At 58.3% G+C, this 15,319-nt stretch overlaps 1 protein-coding gene across 2 annotated transcripts in view; it reads right to left on the bottom strand.

Annotated features, from left to right (window-relative positions):
* The window catches only part of MGAT5B (alpha-1,6-mannosylglycoprotein 6-beta-N-acetylglucosaminyltransferase B), a 68,322-nt gene extending 54,071 nt beyond the window's left edge, over window positions 1–14,251 (bottom strand). Inside the window, exons 1-3 of one of the 2 annotated variants that reach the window (XM_019644490.1) lie at window positions 13,739–14,251; window positions 10,016–10,128; window positions 1,936–2,083 (exon numbers count right to left, since the gene is read on the bottom strand). In XM_019644490.1, the coding sequence (XP_019500035.1) occupies window positions 1,936–2,083; window positions 10,016–10,128; window positions 13,739–13,806 (329 nt within the window). In that variant the 5' untranslated portion in view covers window positions 13,807–14,251. The remainder of the gene's footprint in view (window positions 1–1,935; window positions 2,084–10,015; window positions 10,129–13,738) is intronic. The other variant, XM_019644491.1, reaches the window with a different exon arrangement.
* Between the last annotated feature and the right edge of the window lie 1,068 nt (window positions 14,252–15,319).

Here is a 15,319-nt window from a genome sequence, read left to right as displayed (position 1 = left end):
TGTGATAGCATCTTCTAACTGGGAACCCAGCATGGCTGCACAGCAGCCCACCCAGGAGGCCCGATGTCCTGGGGGAAAAGAGCTTCCACCAGGAGCCAAGCACTCTGCTGGGCTCGTCACATCCAGTAACACATTTAACCCCAGGCTCCAGAGCTGCAATTTTAATGCCTACATTTTCCAAACAAAACAAAAAAAAAAGAAAAATCAGAGCAAAGGTCTAACAAAAACATTTTGTTTCCTGAATTGTAAATGAATTGATATGAAAAGTCTTGCTAAGGAATTAAAAATGAACCCACACAAGCTGCACATTTAATGAATGGCCATCCAGATCATGGATGGTTAGAAAGATGGGCTCTGAAGCCAGCTGACCTGGGCCCAGAGCCAGGCCCAGCCCCTTCGCAGCTGTGCAACTTTGAGCAAGTTCCTCGACTTCCCTGTGCCTCAGTTTCCTCTGATTGAGGAGGCAATCAGGAGAACATGACCACAGGTTGACCGGAGAGCTGGACCCGGGTCATCGGAGGTTCCTCACCCCTCCCCTGCCCTTGGGATGTATATTCTCTGCCCACCGTTCCCAGAGTGGGAGCCGTTTCAAGGGTGCAGCCTTGAGAGAGCAGGGTGTTGTGGAGACCATCTGGACGGTGTACGTGACTGACCCCAGGTAAGGCCTCTACATGAACTGTTAAGATTCTGGTGGCAGGTGAGATCCACTTGTCTCATGGCGCCCACAACAAGCCTTGTATATAGTCCCCTTGCTTCCCTAACCTGCCACCTACGAATCCAACTGGCCGCCTCTTTCCTTGGAAATGCCTGCAGTTTTGCCTTTCACATCATACACATTGGCTGAAATACAGCTTTTCCCCAAACTGTCTCAAAGTGTGGATTTCAAACCTAGTTTTTAGCAGAACACTTTTGGGAAGTCACACTGGCTGAGGCACAGCCTTTCCTAAACTGTGTCAAAGAGTTGGTTTCCAACTAATTTTTCAGCAGTTAAGATAAAACACATTGCGCAAATCCATCTCATAAAGAACCCCAATATCTAAAAAGTCAGGTGTAGCTCGTCTCCCTGGGATGGTGGGGTCCAGGCTCCCTCCCCCCACATCTGAGTCTGGAGGCCAGGACTCCCAATCAGGACGCCCTGACTTCATTCTCTAGGGTCTGGAGGCCACTTACATACCAAGGACACCGACCTGGTCGCATACCACCCGGGTTCCTAGGGATGCAGCTGAGACACATGGGACTAGAGCGCAAACTCTTGGGGACCTTTGCACGTTCTGCCCTCAGTAGGGGGAATATTTTGAATGAATAAACCAGAAAGTTATTTTTGGTAGAGATTGCCCACGTACATCAGTGGAGAACAGATGACCACTGTGGCCATCACAGTCCACGTGGACATCCCACCACGCCCCTCAACACAGACAGAGCTCAAAATCACCACAATGAGCGAAGTAAGCAGGTGCTGACTAGGTACTGTGGGACGCCACTTGTGTAAGGTCTGCAAAAACGCACACTATGCATTTACAGCGTGTCCATGTATAAAACGCCCGTGTAAAAGTACTTAGAAGGCACTGGAAGGACTTTCACCAAAGTCAGGAAAGCACTTGTCTGTAGGGGGAAGCAGTTAAAGGGCCCTTCAGCCGCGTCTGCGATGCTTTATTAAAAAGGAACAAAGACCATCAATGTGACGAAATGTTAATGGCTGTTGAATCTGGATGGTAGGTAGAACAGTGCTCTGGGTTGTATTGCTGTGTGGTTGCCTGTATTCTTAACGTTTTCCCCAGATTAACAAAAACGGGGGTGACAGACAGCCCCCCGCCCCCCGCAGAGCTGTGGGAGTGCACTTTGAGCACTTTGAGACTGCACGCCCACCCCCAGCACACCTGAAGTGCAACCCCTCCCCCACACCGTGTGCCCCTCTCCCTCCAGTGTCCCTCTCACCTGTCCAGGGCAAAATGCCCTCCACCTGCAGCCCGGTGCAGCTCGCTGCTGTTCTCCAGTCTGGCCAGTGTGTCCATACGCTTCACCATCAGCTCCAACAGATCACTCATCTTGCGGAGGACGCCACGGGACTCCGGCCCACCCATCACTGTAGGCAGAGCGCAGCCACAGTCAGCTTGGAGGCCACCTGAAGCCACCTGGTCTCCAGGCCGGGGGTGGCTCAGACCGCAGCCGTGCCACTCCCATCTTCCCAGAAAGAGGAGGGGTCAGGAGAGGGAGCCCACCCCACCCCTCACCCCTGTAGGGCAGAAATCCAGACAGCCTGGGCCAACCTTGCTTCCTACCAGAGGTGTGACACTGGGATAACCTTTTAACCTCTCTGGGTCTGTTTGGTCACCTACAAAATCATCGTGCTTTAGACGTAATCTTATGTCTGTGAGACGACAGGGCAGGTCCAGTGGTGAAACAGGAGCACCAAAGCCCCCCTACACTGAGCTCCAGACAGGACTTCTGGGTCAGGGTTTCTACAACTGTGACCAGTCATTCACCCTGCACCTGAATCTCCGGGCCAGACTGCTAACATCCAGATTCCCAGGCCCTAGTCTAGGTCTGCTGATTCAAGTCTCTAGGGCGTGGGGCCCAGGGCCCTGCACTTTACTTGCTCCCCACGTGGCCCGGGTGCACAGAAGCGGTTGTGAGCTTGTGTTCAAGGGGTTCAGGGCCCTGTTGTTCTCCTGCCAACCTTGGGGCCCCAACCGCATCCCTTGCTCTTCTCTCCCCGAGACCCCACTGTAGAAAACCATCGTGGATTTGTCCTGACTCTCGAGCTGGTCTTCGGGTTCATAAAGATCGACCCCAGGGCTGAGGGCAAGGGGAGACCTTGTGAAGAATACAATTAAATGAAAATGAGGTGTTTCAGCCAAGATCCCATTAACCAGATGGAGATTCTCGGCGATTTCCTTTCTAATCATTCCCGTCATCAGTGCCACACGTGCCAGTGGGAACGCGAGTCCTCACCTTCCTTCTCAAGGGCATTTTGGGAAGGATTTAAGCAGCCCCTCCAAACGGCGCATAGGTGCTCAGTTCTAGCCACTGCAGTCCCCAACTGGGCTCCCTGCAGACCCCTAGGGCCAGGCTCTGAATCGCTCATAACAAATGAGCCAAGACAGGGCCAGCCGAGTGGCGCGTTGGTTAAGAGCTGGCTTGGGACGCCAGAGGGCCCCGGTTCGGATCCCACATGAGGGCCAGTGACACTGCCCTCTACAGCTAAGATGCTGAACAACAGCTCAACCTGGAGCTGGGCTGCCGTGAATCGCCGGTGACGGCGACGGCGAAGGCTGCAGCCCCTGCTGCAGTGGGTTGCCATGGGCTACCGTGTGTAGCCAGCAGCCAGCATGAGCGGCCAGCAGCCGCAGTGAGCGGCCATCCAGAAGCCGGCGACTGATCTGCCTCACCTGGGAAGAGCGCAATGATGGTGCCAACTTGGGCCAGTGAAGCAACGTCCTCCACAACTAGACTGAAGAACAAAAACAACAGCAACTTGTCTGTTCCCCTTCCCTCAATTCCCCAGCGCTGTTTCCATCTCCCCAATTCCCCCAATAAAAATCTTTTTAAAAAACCCCAAAAACAAATGAGCCAAGTCAGTGGAGACCCCAATGCTTCTGGGGGTGTCCCAGTCTGCCAGAGAGGGGCAGGGGGCACCTTAGGTTGGGTTCCCCAGAAGCAGACCCTGAAACAAGGGTTTGAGGTCAAGTTGTTCATTTGGGGGGTGAAGGAAACCCCAGTTGGGAAGTGGGAGGTGAAACAGGGCAGGGGAGGCAGCCCAGAGAGGGTGTGTCACCAAGTTGGGGAAACCAGCAAGTATGGAACCTGCCTCAGAGTTCTCCCCCTGGGGGGGCGAGGGAGCTGGGCCATGTGCACACCACCTCCCGCCAGTCACTGCGTGAGGGTTGCTCCCAGGACAGCCATGTTCTGGTACTTTCTGCTGCTGTGGGGGGGGGCAGAACCGGCTCCAGGAAGCCCCCCCAGGCAAAGAGCTGCAGGGTAGCCCCCGTGCATGGGGGTCCTGAGGGTAGCGGGCATGAGCGCCACAGTACCTGCCTCTCAGGAAGGAAGGGAGGGGTCCGGCAACCTCAGGGGCCACAAGGCGGATCCTTGGCTCTTTCTGCCTCTGCCCACCCCACCCCGGCCGAGGGAAAGTCCTTGTAACACTTCCCCCTCAGTGTCCCCAACTCAGGGTAACAACATCAGCCCCGTCTGCGGCCAAGGTCACAATGCCAGGTGGGGACCAGCAGAGAACACGACAGGCCACTGGGAACAAGAAGCAGAGATGGGGAGAAGCGGGGGGTGCAGGAGGGGACAGGTCTCTGGCTCCAAGCTCGGGAATGAGCTGAGGAGGAGAAGCCAAGAGCGGTTCCATGTCACGGGCTGCTTGTGACGTTTCTGCTTTGCTTGTCCCCACAACCCCTGGCTCCGGGCCCAGTCCAGGGGCTACCGCTGCTTCTCACACTAAGTCACCTCCCGGCTGGGTCCCTGAGCCCACCTGCGGTCAGAAGGGAGGCTGCCGGCAGCCGCGGGGCTCACTCACATGCCACGGCAGTGCCAGCTGGGCACCAGATCCAGAGCAGGGAGGAGCCGCGGGTTCTTTGAAGAGCCCGGGTCCTGGCTCCAAAAAACAAAAAGAATGGGCATGAATGGGGAGGTTGGGACACACACACACACACACACACACACACACGAGTGGCCCGACCGGATGGGGGGGCACGTCGCTTTGCTTCTCTGGGCCTCAGTTTCCCCTCCTGTAAAACAAGGGGGGTGGACTTAGGAAGCCCTGAGGTTCTGTAGGCCAGCGTCTTCCCCTAATTGCCTCTAGAGATTAATTGGGGTGATGGGAGAGGAAAGAGTTGTCCCTAGAAAAGCCATTAGCTCCCCTTAGGGTGAGAGCTGTTTGTTTTGCTAAACCCCTGGGTGGGCCCAAGTACAGACTAGATGCCCAGAGCAGGGACACAGAGAAGGCGAACTGGCTCTGCGTGTTCAGGAGGAAAGCGGGAATTCCCTGCTTAGCCTGGGAGATGAGGAGACAGTACAGGGCGCAGAGGCAGGTGGTAGGGGTGGCCAGAGGCTGAGCAGGGTGGCGAGGGTCCCACTGCAGAGATGGGGGGGTCCGAAAGGCAAGGATGCAAGGGGGAATTGTCATCTGCTCATCCCACCCCATCACCCCTACCTCTGTGCTGTGCAGGGGCCTTAGGGGGAACAGGGTGCCCTCCCCACTAGGTCAATGTGGGGGACAGAGGTGGCAGGAGGGGAGACGCCGAGGAGGATAATTCAGCAAAAACAGGAGGAAATCAGAGTAAGGGGTGACCAGGGAACCATAAGCTCTGGAGACATTTGGGGGTCCTAGAGTGTCCGTCATAGGAGGGATTAACCCAATTCTTAGAAACATCAACAGAAAGTGTGACCCCAGAAGACCAGAGGGCTTAGATCCCCAAAGATCTAAGAGCTAAAGAGACAGAGCCCCCATCTCAGGTGGGTCTGCAAGCCCACCTCCATCAGACTGGACCAAGACCACAAGACACCTCCCCAGCAGCTGGGGCCCAGGGGCTGCTCTCATGGTCTTCAGATGGGGCAGGGCTCTGGAAGCTCCTGAGACCTCCGGAGACAACCCCCTCCCCCACCGCTTCCCAGGGAGCTCCTGGGCCCCAAGCACAGTTTCTGTCCAGGATAAGGCAAGGGGTGGGTCCCTGGGAGGGACGCAGGCCTTGCATAGCCAGTCTGGGGGGGCCGCCCCACGTGACATGCTCCCTGGATATCACCACCAGCCCCAGAACTGTCAGCAGAGCAAGCTCCTGACATGGCTTGCCCTGAGTCACCTCGCGGCTCTCGGCACTGGCTGGATTGAAATGTATTTAATGTGAGGCCCCAGTGACACATCTCAGAGCTCACACATGTTCCCTCCATATTTCCATATAAATAAGGAAAGCTGGGATGCGAAAGAGACAAATGGCTGCTCACGCTTACAGACAGGGGTGTTTTATTACCCACCAAGGCCCCTCCCTCCCTGGACAGGTTCTCTGCGTCTCTCTGCATCTCCTGCCCTCCTCGCTTGCCCTCCCTTTCTTGTCCCCACCCCCATCCTTTACCTCTGGTTCCTGGAAATCAAAGGAACCCCCCACCTCAGTAGATAAGAGAGACCTCCTTGCACTTGACATGGGGGCTGTGACTTGGTGTTTGTGCAGCTGGAGATATGAGTGCATTTGTCTGTCCACACACAGCCACCTTAGAAACCAGCTGAGGCCATGGGGGCTCTGGGCAGTGGAGGGGACAAGGGCAGGCCCTGGCCCTGGCCCTGGCCCATCCATCTCCAGCCTCTGAGAGGATGCACCCCAGAGCCCTACAGCCCCAAAGTCCAGGGCCAGAGACAGCCACGGAGCAAGGAAAAATTTCTCCAGTATTCCCCAAGTTCAAATCCTGGCCAGGGGGCCAGGAGGTCTGGCAGGGCCAGGCCACAGGGGAAACTCAGGGCAGATACATATAGCTGAACCAAGGCCCTCTAGTCTGCAGACCTGTCCCGCTGGGGACAGCCTCCGACCTCTACTTCTTCAAGACAAGACAGACAGCGGGAACAGCCACACACCCTCTGGGGAACCTGCAGTAACGTTGGGAAGGAGGCCTCAGACACAACTTCACATCCCCTTTCATTAGAAGGAAGCACGTTCCTCCTTAGGACAAGAGAAAGGCAGCGGAGGCAGGAGGCAGGGAGGAGGGACGGGCTGGGGAGGAGGAGAGCTGCCTGGGGAGCTCGCAAAAAAAAAAAAAAAATCCTGCCGCTGGACCCAAGCCAGGGCCAACTGCAGCAAGAGGGAATTAGGTTAGATCTCCTCCGAGTTACGCTTCTCCCTTCAGCCTCCTTCTTTGACTCTTCAGACGAGTATGCAGAATATAGAATGAGCTGTCTGTCACAGTTTCATCCCCCAACTAGGGAACTTTATCACGAAAAAGAAACTGGCCCCGAGAGGAACCTGGAGCCCCCCCACAGGGACCACAGTTCATCGAGGGTGTCGAGACCTCTCCTTCTCCCCTTCTGGGCAGAACCTTCTCCTTCCTGCCGCTCCCCAGCCATGGCCACGTGAGACCCACTTCCCTCAGGCTTGACAGGCAGGGAGGGAGTGTTTTCCCATCTGTGCTCAGATGGTTTTGTTGGCCAAGGCAAGGTTTTTTTCTCCTAGCTGTGGGTTTCTTTCTCCTGATTCTGCCCTCAGGCTGCACAGACCCTGGGAATAAACGCTACCCAACAACCCGGCCCAGCCCATGACCCCCTTCCCACCCCCATTTTTCCCTCAGGTGGCTCCTAGGCAGAAACGCTGGCACCTCCTGGGTTGGTAGCAGGACTGCTCTAGGCACACCGTGGAGTGTCATTGTGGGGGGGGGCATCTCTTGTAGGATCAGGATTTTAAACCCACAAGGTAAACTTGGGGCTCCTCCAAGCACCTGCTTTGGGTCTCTCTAAGCAAAACAACTTAATCCAAGGGCATGAAAGAAACCAGAGGTCAAACAGAACTGGGATACAAAGCGAAACAGGGTCAGTTCTCAAGGCCCCCCTCCTTGTCCATCTCCTCCCCCTCCCAGACTTCAGTTCCATCTTCTAAGTCTTCCAACAGGAGACCCGGTAACTCCACTCCTAGGTGTGCCCAACAGAAATGCCTGCGCGTCTCCACCAGGCATGTACGAGAATGTTCACAGCAGCGCTCTCCACAAAAGCCCCAAACTGGGAACAACGGAACATCCACCAATAGTGGAACAGATACACTGCGGCGTTCGCACACAATGGGACACGGCCGGGCAACGAAAACAAACGCCAACCACACACCCCGAGATGGATGAGTCTCACAGATGTGACACTGAGAGAAAAAGCCACACACAGAGAACACCCGCTATCTGATTTTATTCTCATAAAGTCCAAAACAAGGGAAAACATCTCTGTGTTGTTAGAGTCGGGTCCTGATGTCCTTGGGGAAGGAGTGAGTGGGCGGAGGAAAGCAGACGCTTCTGGGGGCCGATCACGTTCTGTTTCTCCACCTGGGTTGCCGGTTGCATGGATGTGTTCAGTTTGTGCATATTATACGCCAGTGGAAAATTTAAGTGCACGCGCATGTGCGCGCGCGCGCGCACGCATGCGCACACACCTTCAGTCTAACTGCATGACCTTGGGTAAGTCCTCTCCCCTCCATGGTTCTGCTAACCCCTAAGATACAAGATCTGGGTTGGAGTTGGGCTCCTGCCCCATCTACCAGGCGAAGCTGCGCAGCGCAGTGCTCAGCAGGGCAAGTCCCCTGTACTATGGGCCACTGGGCCCACCCCCTGCTGAGGTGGAGCCACCCCCCAACCCCTCAAGGAGACAAGCGAAGAAGCCATACACCCAGTCGTGCACCCTCCTCTCCCAGCCCCTGACTGGCATCTCTAGGATCCCTGACCTTTCCCTCAAGCCCCTTATAGGAGCCCACCCAGACAGACACACCCCCTCTCCAGGGGTGGCACCCAGGTAGCTTGAGCATCACTCCTCATGCCCCATTCTCCCATGCTCCACGGCCCCCACCAGCCATCCCCCCATGCCCTCCAGGACCCCTCCCCAAGCTTGCCCTCCAATGCCCCTTCACAACTACCCACCCGCTCGTCCAACCGCAGTCCTCAGGCATCTCCCACGTTGAAATCCTGGCACCTCCTCAATCCTTTTCTCTAAACATCCTTTTCTGCAGTGTCCCCGTCACACACTCAATATACCCAGTAAATATTTAGGGAGCATGTACTATTTGCCAGTGGCTGCTCGAGACCCTTCATATAGGTTCTCTGAACACCAACTCAATCCTGGGGAAGTAGATATGATCATCCCCATTCATCAGAGGCCAACGCGAAGGCTCAGAGAGCCTGCAGAAAGAACCTCCACGAGCCAGAGACAGAATAAATTAACTCACACTCAGGCTTGAATGACTAATAAATGTGAAATTCCTGCTGGGAGCCTTCGCAAGTTTAAAGACGTGTACGTGAAACTGAAGGAATGACTCTAATGATGAGACACAGATGGCATAAGTGTCCCTGAGAGCCCCACCCCCAGATGACAGCCATTCTACTAGAGGGTATATTCGTCATCTGGAACAGGGAAGTCAGTCAGCTGAGCCCTGGGGGTTCAAGAGGGTGGACTTCCAAGAGAGACTTCCCTGAGGGCCAGGGGAAGCCCAAACAGCCAGCCCCTGGACAGTTCCGGAAACCCCGTCTGCCTCAGTTGCCCAACTTTTGTAGGTTCCACTTTCGCACTGTTGACCAGAAGAGCCTCAGTGACACATGAAGCAGGTACCCTCCCTGAGCAGGATGAGGGGAGCAGGGCCACCTTCAGGAGGAGGGTGCCCAGGTCATCACCCCGCCACACCCCCATGCCCTGTGAGCTCATTCAATCCAACCCCTGAAGGCAATCATTACTTCCCTTCTCTGAGGTGACTTAGTGACCTAGCCAACAGCACACAGCTGGTAGATGATCAGCCAGGGAACAAACCAGGTCCATCTGGTCCCCAAAGCCCACGTGGTCTCAGCACCTCTGTCCCACGGCCTCGAAAGTATCATGTGGGCAAGGACCCACAAAGATACGGACTGTGCCCCGAGAGCTCAGAGACAAGGCACGGGAGCCCACAGACCGATCTGCCCTCTGCCTCCCATTGTGACCACAGCCTGGCCCAAAGGCACAGAATATGTCTGTCTCAAAGAGACAGGTGTCGTATTCAGAACCCCCCCTCAGACACACTAAAGAGGCAACACAGGCAGCCTTTTCTGATGCCTGGGAGACCCTGACTCGAAGACTCTCCCAGGCCTGAGAGTCGAGGCAAGAGGAACCCTGATGGCCAGGCCAAGCAGCACACAAGGTCGTGCAGCCCAAGCCAAGGCCCCTCTCAACTCACACGTCCACTGAGGAGGTGTCCAGAACGCCTGGGACAGAGCCCCAGGAAGCCCCCCGGTGGTGCTAAGCATGAAGGCCCCCCTCTTCTCGCCCGTAAACAGCTGCACACGTTTGGCTCCCCTTCCCCCATTAAGGTACCTTCTGTGCGGATGGTGAAGGGGGAGTCCCCGGGGCGCCGGGCCGAGAACTGGCCTCCCAGAGATGTCATCAGGAAGCAGAGTGAGAAGAAGCCGATACCCAGGACAAAAAGCCTGCGGAGAGCAACAGGGCGGGTCAGCGGCACGCACCCCTAGCCAGTAAGAGCTCGCACAAATGAATGAGTGAGGAAGGGATGGGTGGATGGAAGAATGAAACACCCGTGGCTGGGCTCCTGGGCCAGGAGGTCTCCCATCACCACAAGATAAAGGCAGCTCCGCTGCAGGGAACTGGCCACGAGCCAAGACCATGAGGGAAAACGGTGCACCTTTAGGTGTGAGGTTAGGCAGGTTCCACCCTCAGATAGAGCCTGGCTCGTTGCCAGAGGTCCTCCAAGCGTGGTCCCCAGACCAGCAGCAGCACATCACCTTGGAAATGTTGGAGATGTAAATTCTTGAGTCCCAACCCCGGGTTTACTGAATCAGACACTGTGGGGTGGGGCAAGCAGTGTATTTTCACAAGCCCTCCAGGCGATCCACATACATGCTAAAGTTTGAGAACCGTTGGTATAGACGGAAACAGCAGGTCCCGATGCCAGCCAGAGGGCAAGCAACTGGTCCAGATGAAACTCACCTGGATCCCATCAATCACCGGGCCCCACTCAGCACTTGTGTACACAGGCCTTGCCACAGCCATCAGTCATGAGCTTGCTTGAACACCTCCTCATCATGTTCAAGGGTGGGGGTATGTGCCCCCATCACTACCAGATGGTAATATCTAGAACAGCAGGGCCACGTGGCTGCCTTCTGTGCCCAGACTCTGCTAACCCACATCTTCACCAGGCAAGCACATGGTAGGTTGTCAGCCTGCACCTTGGACTGGTCAGAGTGAGCTGGCACCTGTGCGTGGGGTGTCATATGGGTGTGTGCTATCACGGTGGTCAGGAGAGCTGGCCAAAATGTAAGTGTTCATTGCTTCAACACACAGCCCCAGGGAGACAGTAGGGAACCCACCCTCCAGTCCAGCCCCAGGCTCCTGCTCCTTCCAAGGCACCAAACAGGGAAACTTAGCTCCCCAAAACAGCCTTGGGGTGGCCAGAGGTGGCAGCTATTCTGGGACCTTGAATCAATCCGAGAGCTTGATGATCTAGCAGAGCCGAAAGGGGAGCCCTCCCTGCCAAGGTCAGAGTGAAGACCCCCATCTTGTGTGGAGTCAGGCTCACCATGGGGAGCCCCACGTCATGCCAGAGACCTCCAGCCCTGTCACCTCCACCCCATCCTCAACACCCACATTTGTTTGTATCTCTATGCAAGACTTGCTTTATGCATTTTAATCTTCATTATTTGAAACTGGCAGAGCAGTATTTAATTAAAATTTGGTCCATTAAAGAAAACACATAATTGCAGAAGAAAATAAAAGCACAACGAAATTCCCAGCCCATATTTAACGGAAGCTGTTAGAGATTAAATCAGAGAGGGGCAGAACCTAAAAGCAGGGATAGGCATGATGGCAAAAGGGACACTGCTCCCTCACCAAATTCCATCAACCCCCGGGGCAGGGCTCAGGCCCTCGGATCCCCAAGATTAAGTCAGGCTGGTCTCAGGACAGCAGCCAGAGGGACAGTGTAAAAGGAGTTGGTCGCACACCCAGGAAGGTCCTAAGAAAATCAGCCGGTTGTCCTCCCAGCCTGAGGACAAAGACAAACCCCTCAAGTTTCTCATGCCTCACTTCCCCCACCCACTTCCCCAGTGATGGGGTTGGACTTACAGCTGGGGACCTGAGCTGCCAGGATCCAAAGACCTGCTGTGAGAAGGCATCTAAGACTTTCGCCCAGAATCTGAGGACCCCAAAATACCCCTTCAGCATCTCTCTCTGCCAGACCTCAATACTGGGGTCATTCTAGCCTGTCCTTGAGAATTACAAATAGGGATGATATGGTTGGAGGCCTGTCCCCTCCCTATCCCCATCTGAAGGGGACCCAAAGAGTTCACTGGAAGTTGTGGGTCTCTGGGAAGCCTAGGAAGTCCCCGAGGCAAAGTTACACAACTTGGAAGGGGGAACCTATGCAAGCCCACCTCTGAGTCCTGCCTTCAGATGAGAGCCAGAAGGAACCAGGACAGGACCCCAGAGGGAAGCAACGGTTGGGAGCAGGCGCTGTCCATGGTGCTTGCGTCCCGCAGCTGCTTCCATTTACACCAGGAAACGTCTGGCTAAAGCCTGAGTCTGTGGCTGGGGGCTTCCCCAGCCAGGCCTGGTGGGCGGGTTGGACATAAGGTGGGTGAAACGGGGCAAGGACCCTCTCACCGGTACCAGTCAGCTAGAGGTTAGAGGATTTCCTGGAGGAGCAAGGCCCCTTCCAGAGACGCCCACTTCCCATGGGGCTCTGGACACCCTCCCAATCACCAGCCCAAGGCCCTTCCCTGTGAGACCCCCAGTCCGATGGTCCTCCCGCGTCCCCCGGACAGCGGTGGGCCAGTACAACCCCCGCCGTCCCTGGAGGCTGTCTCCTCGGCCCCGAACAACAGGCTGGCTGGATGGAGAGGGCTGGACGTGTTGAGGGGTCGGAAGCCACGTGAGCCATGGTCTCCTAGTTAAGAGACTAAAGACAGTGGGAGCCCTGGGCGGGGCCGGGGGCTCTAGCCGAGGCCTGGATGGGAGGGGCTCAAATTTGGCCCCTCCCACGGCCCGGGCTTCGGGCGCCTCCGCCTGCCCAGTGCCCGCTTTCGCGGGCTCCTACCTGCGCCCTGGACCCTCACCTGTGGCGGCGTCCAGAGTGAGGCCCCCGCCCTGGCCCCCACCGCCCCCTCAGCGTCCTCCAGCCCCCACTCTCGGGCGAGGCAGCACTCCGAGCCCGCTGGGCACCCATCGCTTAGCGCCCTCTCCCCAACCACGACTGTAGGCAGGGCTCCACCGGCTCTTAGGAGAGGAGGGAGCTGCCCAGGCACTGCCGTGCTCCCCGGCCCACGGGTGGGGACCACCAGAGCCTGTCCTGCCCCGCGCGGGCCTAGCCCTGCCTGGCCTTGGCCACCCGAGGTTGGCGGGTAGAGGGATCGGTCTTGGCCTCCATCCTGCCTGCAGGCTCCCGCCGCGGTCCGGGGCTTCTTAAGCCCTTTCGCCCCGCAGCGCCGCCCCCGGCCCCGCCTCTCCACTGCCCGCGGACGGGTTTCGAATCCCCAGCAGAGGGGGTCCTTGCCCCTATCTCGGGGACCCTCTCGTTGGAGAAAGGCCCGCACGCCGCCGCGAAAAGGGGGGTGCACGAAGGAAGAGCGGGGAGCGGTAGCACGGCGGAGGGGGTGAGCGGGCCGACCCAGGGCTCCACTGGCCCGCGGGGTGGGGGTGCCGCCCGACGCTGCGCGCTAACTTTGCCGCCGGGGTGGGGCCGTCGGCGAGTTGGGGAAGGACCCCGAGGGGCAGGAAAGGGGCGCCCTAGCTAGGAGACTTCCCAAGTCCAGGACCGCGACCTGGGGGTTTTCTGACCCCACTCCCACCTTCGCACCAGGAGTCCTCTCCAACCTAGACCAGCTCTGGACACGTCCCGGCATTGCACACCCTTCCCCACACGAACCTGAACCCCAGCCCCGCCGGCCTTCACCACGGGTGGAAGCACAAACTGCCCTCTCTGCCACCGGGCATGCACCCTCGCGGGGACCGACCTCGCACACCCCTACCCCGCGCCCCCTCGGGGGGGAAAAAGACCTCCCCGCGCCGACAGGGAGATAACTTTACCGAAAGGGTCTCAGGGTGACCAGGCATCTTCTGACCATTATCTTCCCATCGGGGTTGACTGTGATCATTGTTCAAACTTGTCTGGGCGAGGAGCCACGGACGAGGCCGGACGCCCTGTCCCGGGCCCTCCTCCCGCCGCGTCCGGGCCGCGAACCCGCTGCGGGCGGAAACCCGGTCGGAGCGAGGCGGGGGGCGCGGAGGCTCGGCGGCTTCGCTACAACTGGCCGAGGCCCGTGGGGTCGACGCGGCCTCGGGGGGCAGGGGAACGGGAGCAGCGCGGCTGCCGGAGGGCGGCGAGGGCGCCCGGCCGGGGCCGTCTCTGCGTCTCCGCCCTCACCGCTTCACATTTTGGGGGCCGGGAGGCGGCGCGCCCCCAGACCGCCGGCCGCGCGTCTGCCTGCTCGGGCTCGCTCGCTGGGCGGGACGGCGCCGCGGCGCGCAGACGGGCTCCCCGCCGCGGGCGCCCTCATCCCCGGGCCCGCGCCCTCGGTGCCGGCTAGAGGCGGCCCCGGGCCCGCGCCCCAGCCCCCCGAGCCTCTGGGCCGCGCCGCTCCCCGGCCCGGTGCCGTGCAGCCCCCATGGCTCTCGACGCGGGCGCCCCGCGCCCGCCCTGCCGCTCGCTTGGCTGCCCGCTCTCGGGTGTCCAGCGTCCTGCCCGCGCCGAGCTACGCGGGGAGGCGCCGCATTGTTTCCTCGGAGGAGGCGGCGGAGCCGCGGCTGGGGCGGCCCGGGAGCGGCTGCCACGCTTCCTCGGCGCACTGGCGCCATCTCGTGGCCGAGGCTCAGCACAGCAGCGCAACCTCCCGGCCCGGGGTGGGGCGCTGGGGACCGGAGGGCGGGAGTCCCTACGCATCCCTCCAGCGGTGCAACTTCCCCGCGCCCCGCTTTCGGAAATATCCCGGGAGGGCTGCTTGGGGTCCTGCAGAGCGCAGAGGAGGTGAGCGCTAGGAAGAGACCCCACCCCCGCGGTCAGTGCCGGGGCCCTCCCTCCGGCTGCTACCTCTGTCGATTTCGTGGGCTTCTGCACCCGCCCCTCACACCCGCTCTGATTCCGCTGTGCACCCTCACCCATCCTCTGGCCCTCTCTGGTCAGAAACTGCTGCGGCTCCCCTCTGCTTGCTGATTTGAGTTCAAACTCAACCTGTGGTGCTGAGGTTCTTTCAATGAGCCCGAAAACGGGGGCGTGCTGTGTGGGCCTGAGTTCTAGTCTCAGATCCTCCAATAACCAGTGGGTGACTGATGCGAGTCACGAGGACTCCCTGGCCTCGGTTTCTCCACGATGAAGTGAGAGTGACCAGAAGTGCGCTAAGGGTCCTGCCAACTCTATAAAGTATTTACATGCGCTCCTCCCACCCCTCCCTGCACTTCTTGACTTGGGAGACCGGCTGGCTTTGCAATTGCAGAGATGGGGGGGGGCGGCACCTGTGAGCACAGAGAGGTGGCAGCCAGGCCTGGATCTGAGGAAGCCCCCAGGTAGCAACACTTGCCAGACCTGACCTTGGCCAGGTGTAGATGTGGAGTCCCACGCTGGGAAACGCCCAAGGACTTGGGCCATGTGTTAAATGACATGGATGACCCTGA

The sequence above is a fragment of the Hipposideros armiger genome, unplaced genomic scaffold (genome assembly GCF_001890085.2).
Source record: "Hipposideros armiger isolate ML-2016 unplaced genomic scaffold, ASM189008v1 scaffold_87, whole genome shotgun sequence".
Taxonomy (NCBI): domain Eukaryota; kingdom Metazoa; phylum Chordata; class Mammalia; order Chiroptera; family Hipposideridae; genus Hipposideros; species Hipposideros armiger.
The sequence above is the reverse complement of the archived record's forward strand: the minus strand, read 5'-3'. Positions and strand labels throughout refer to the sequence as shown.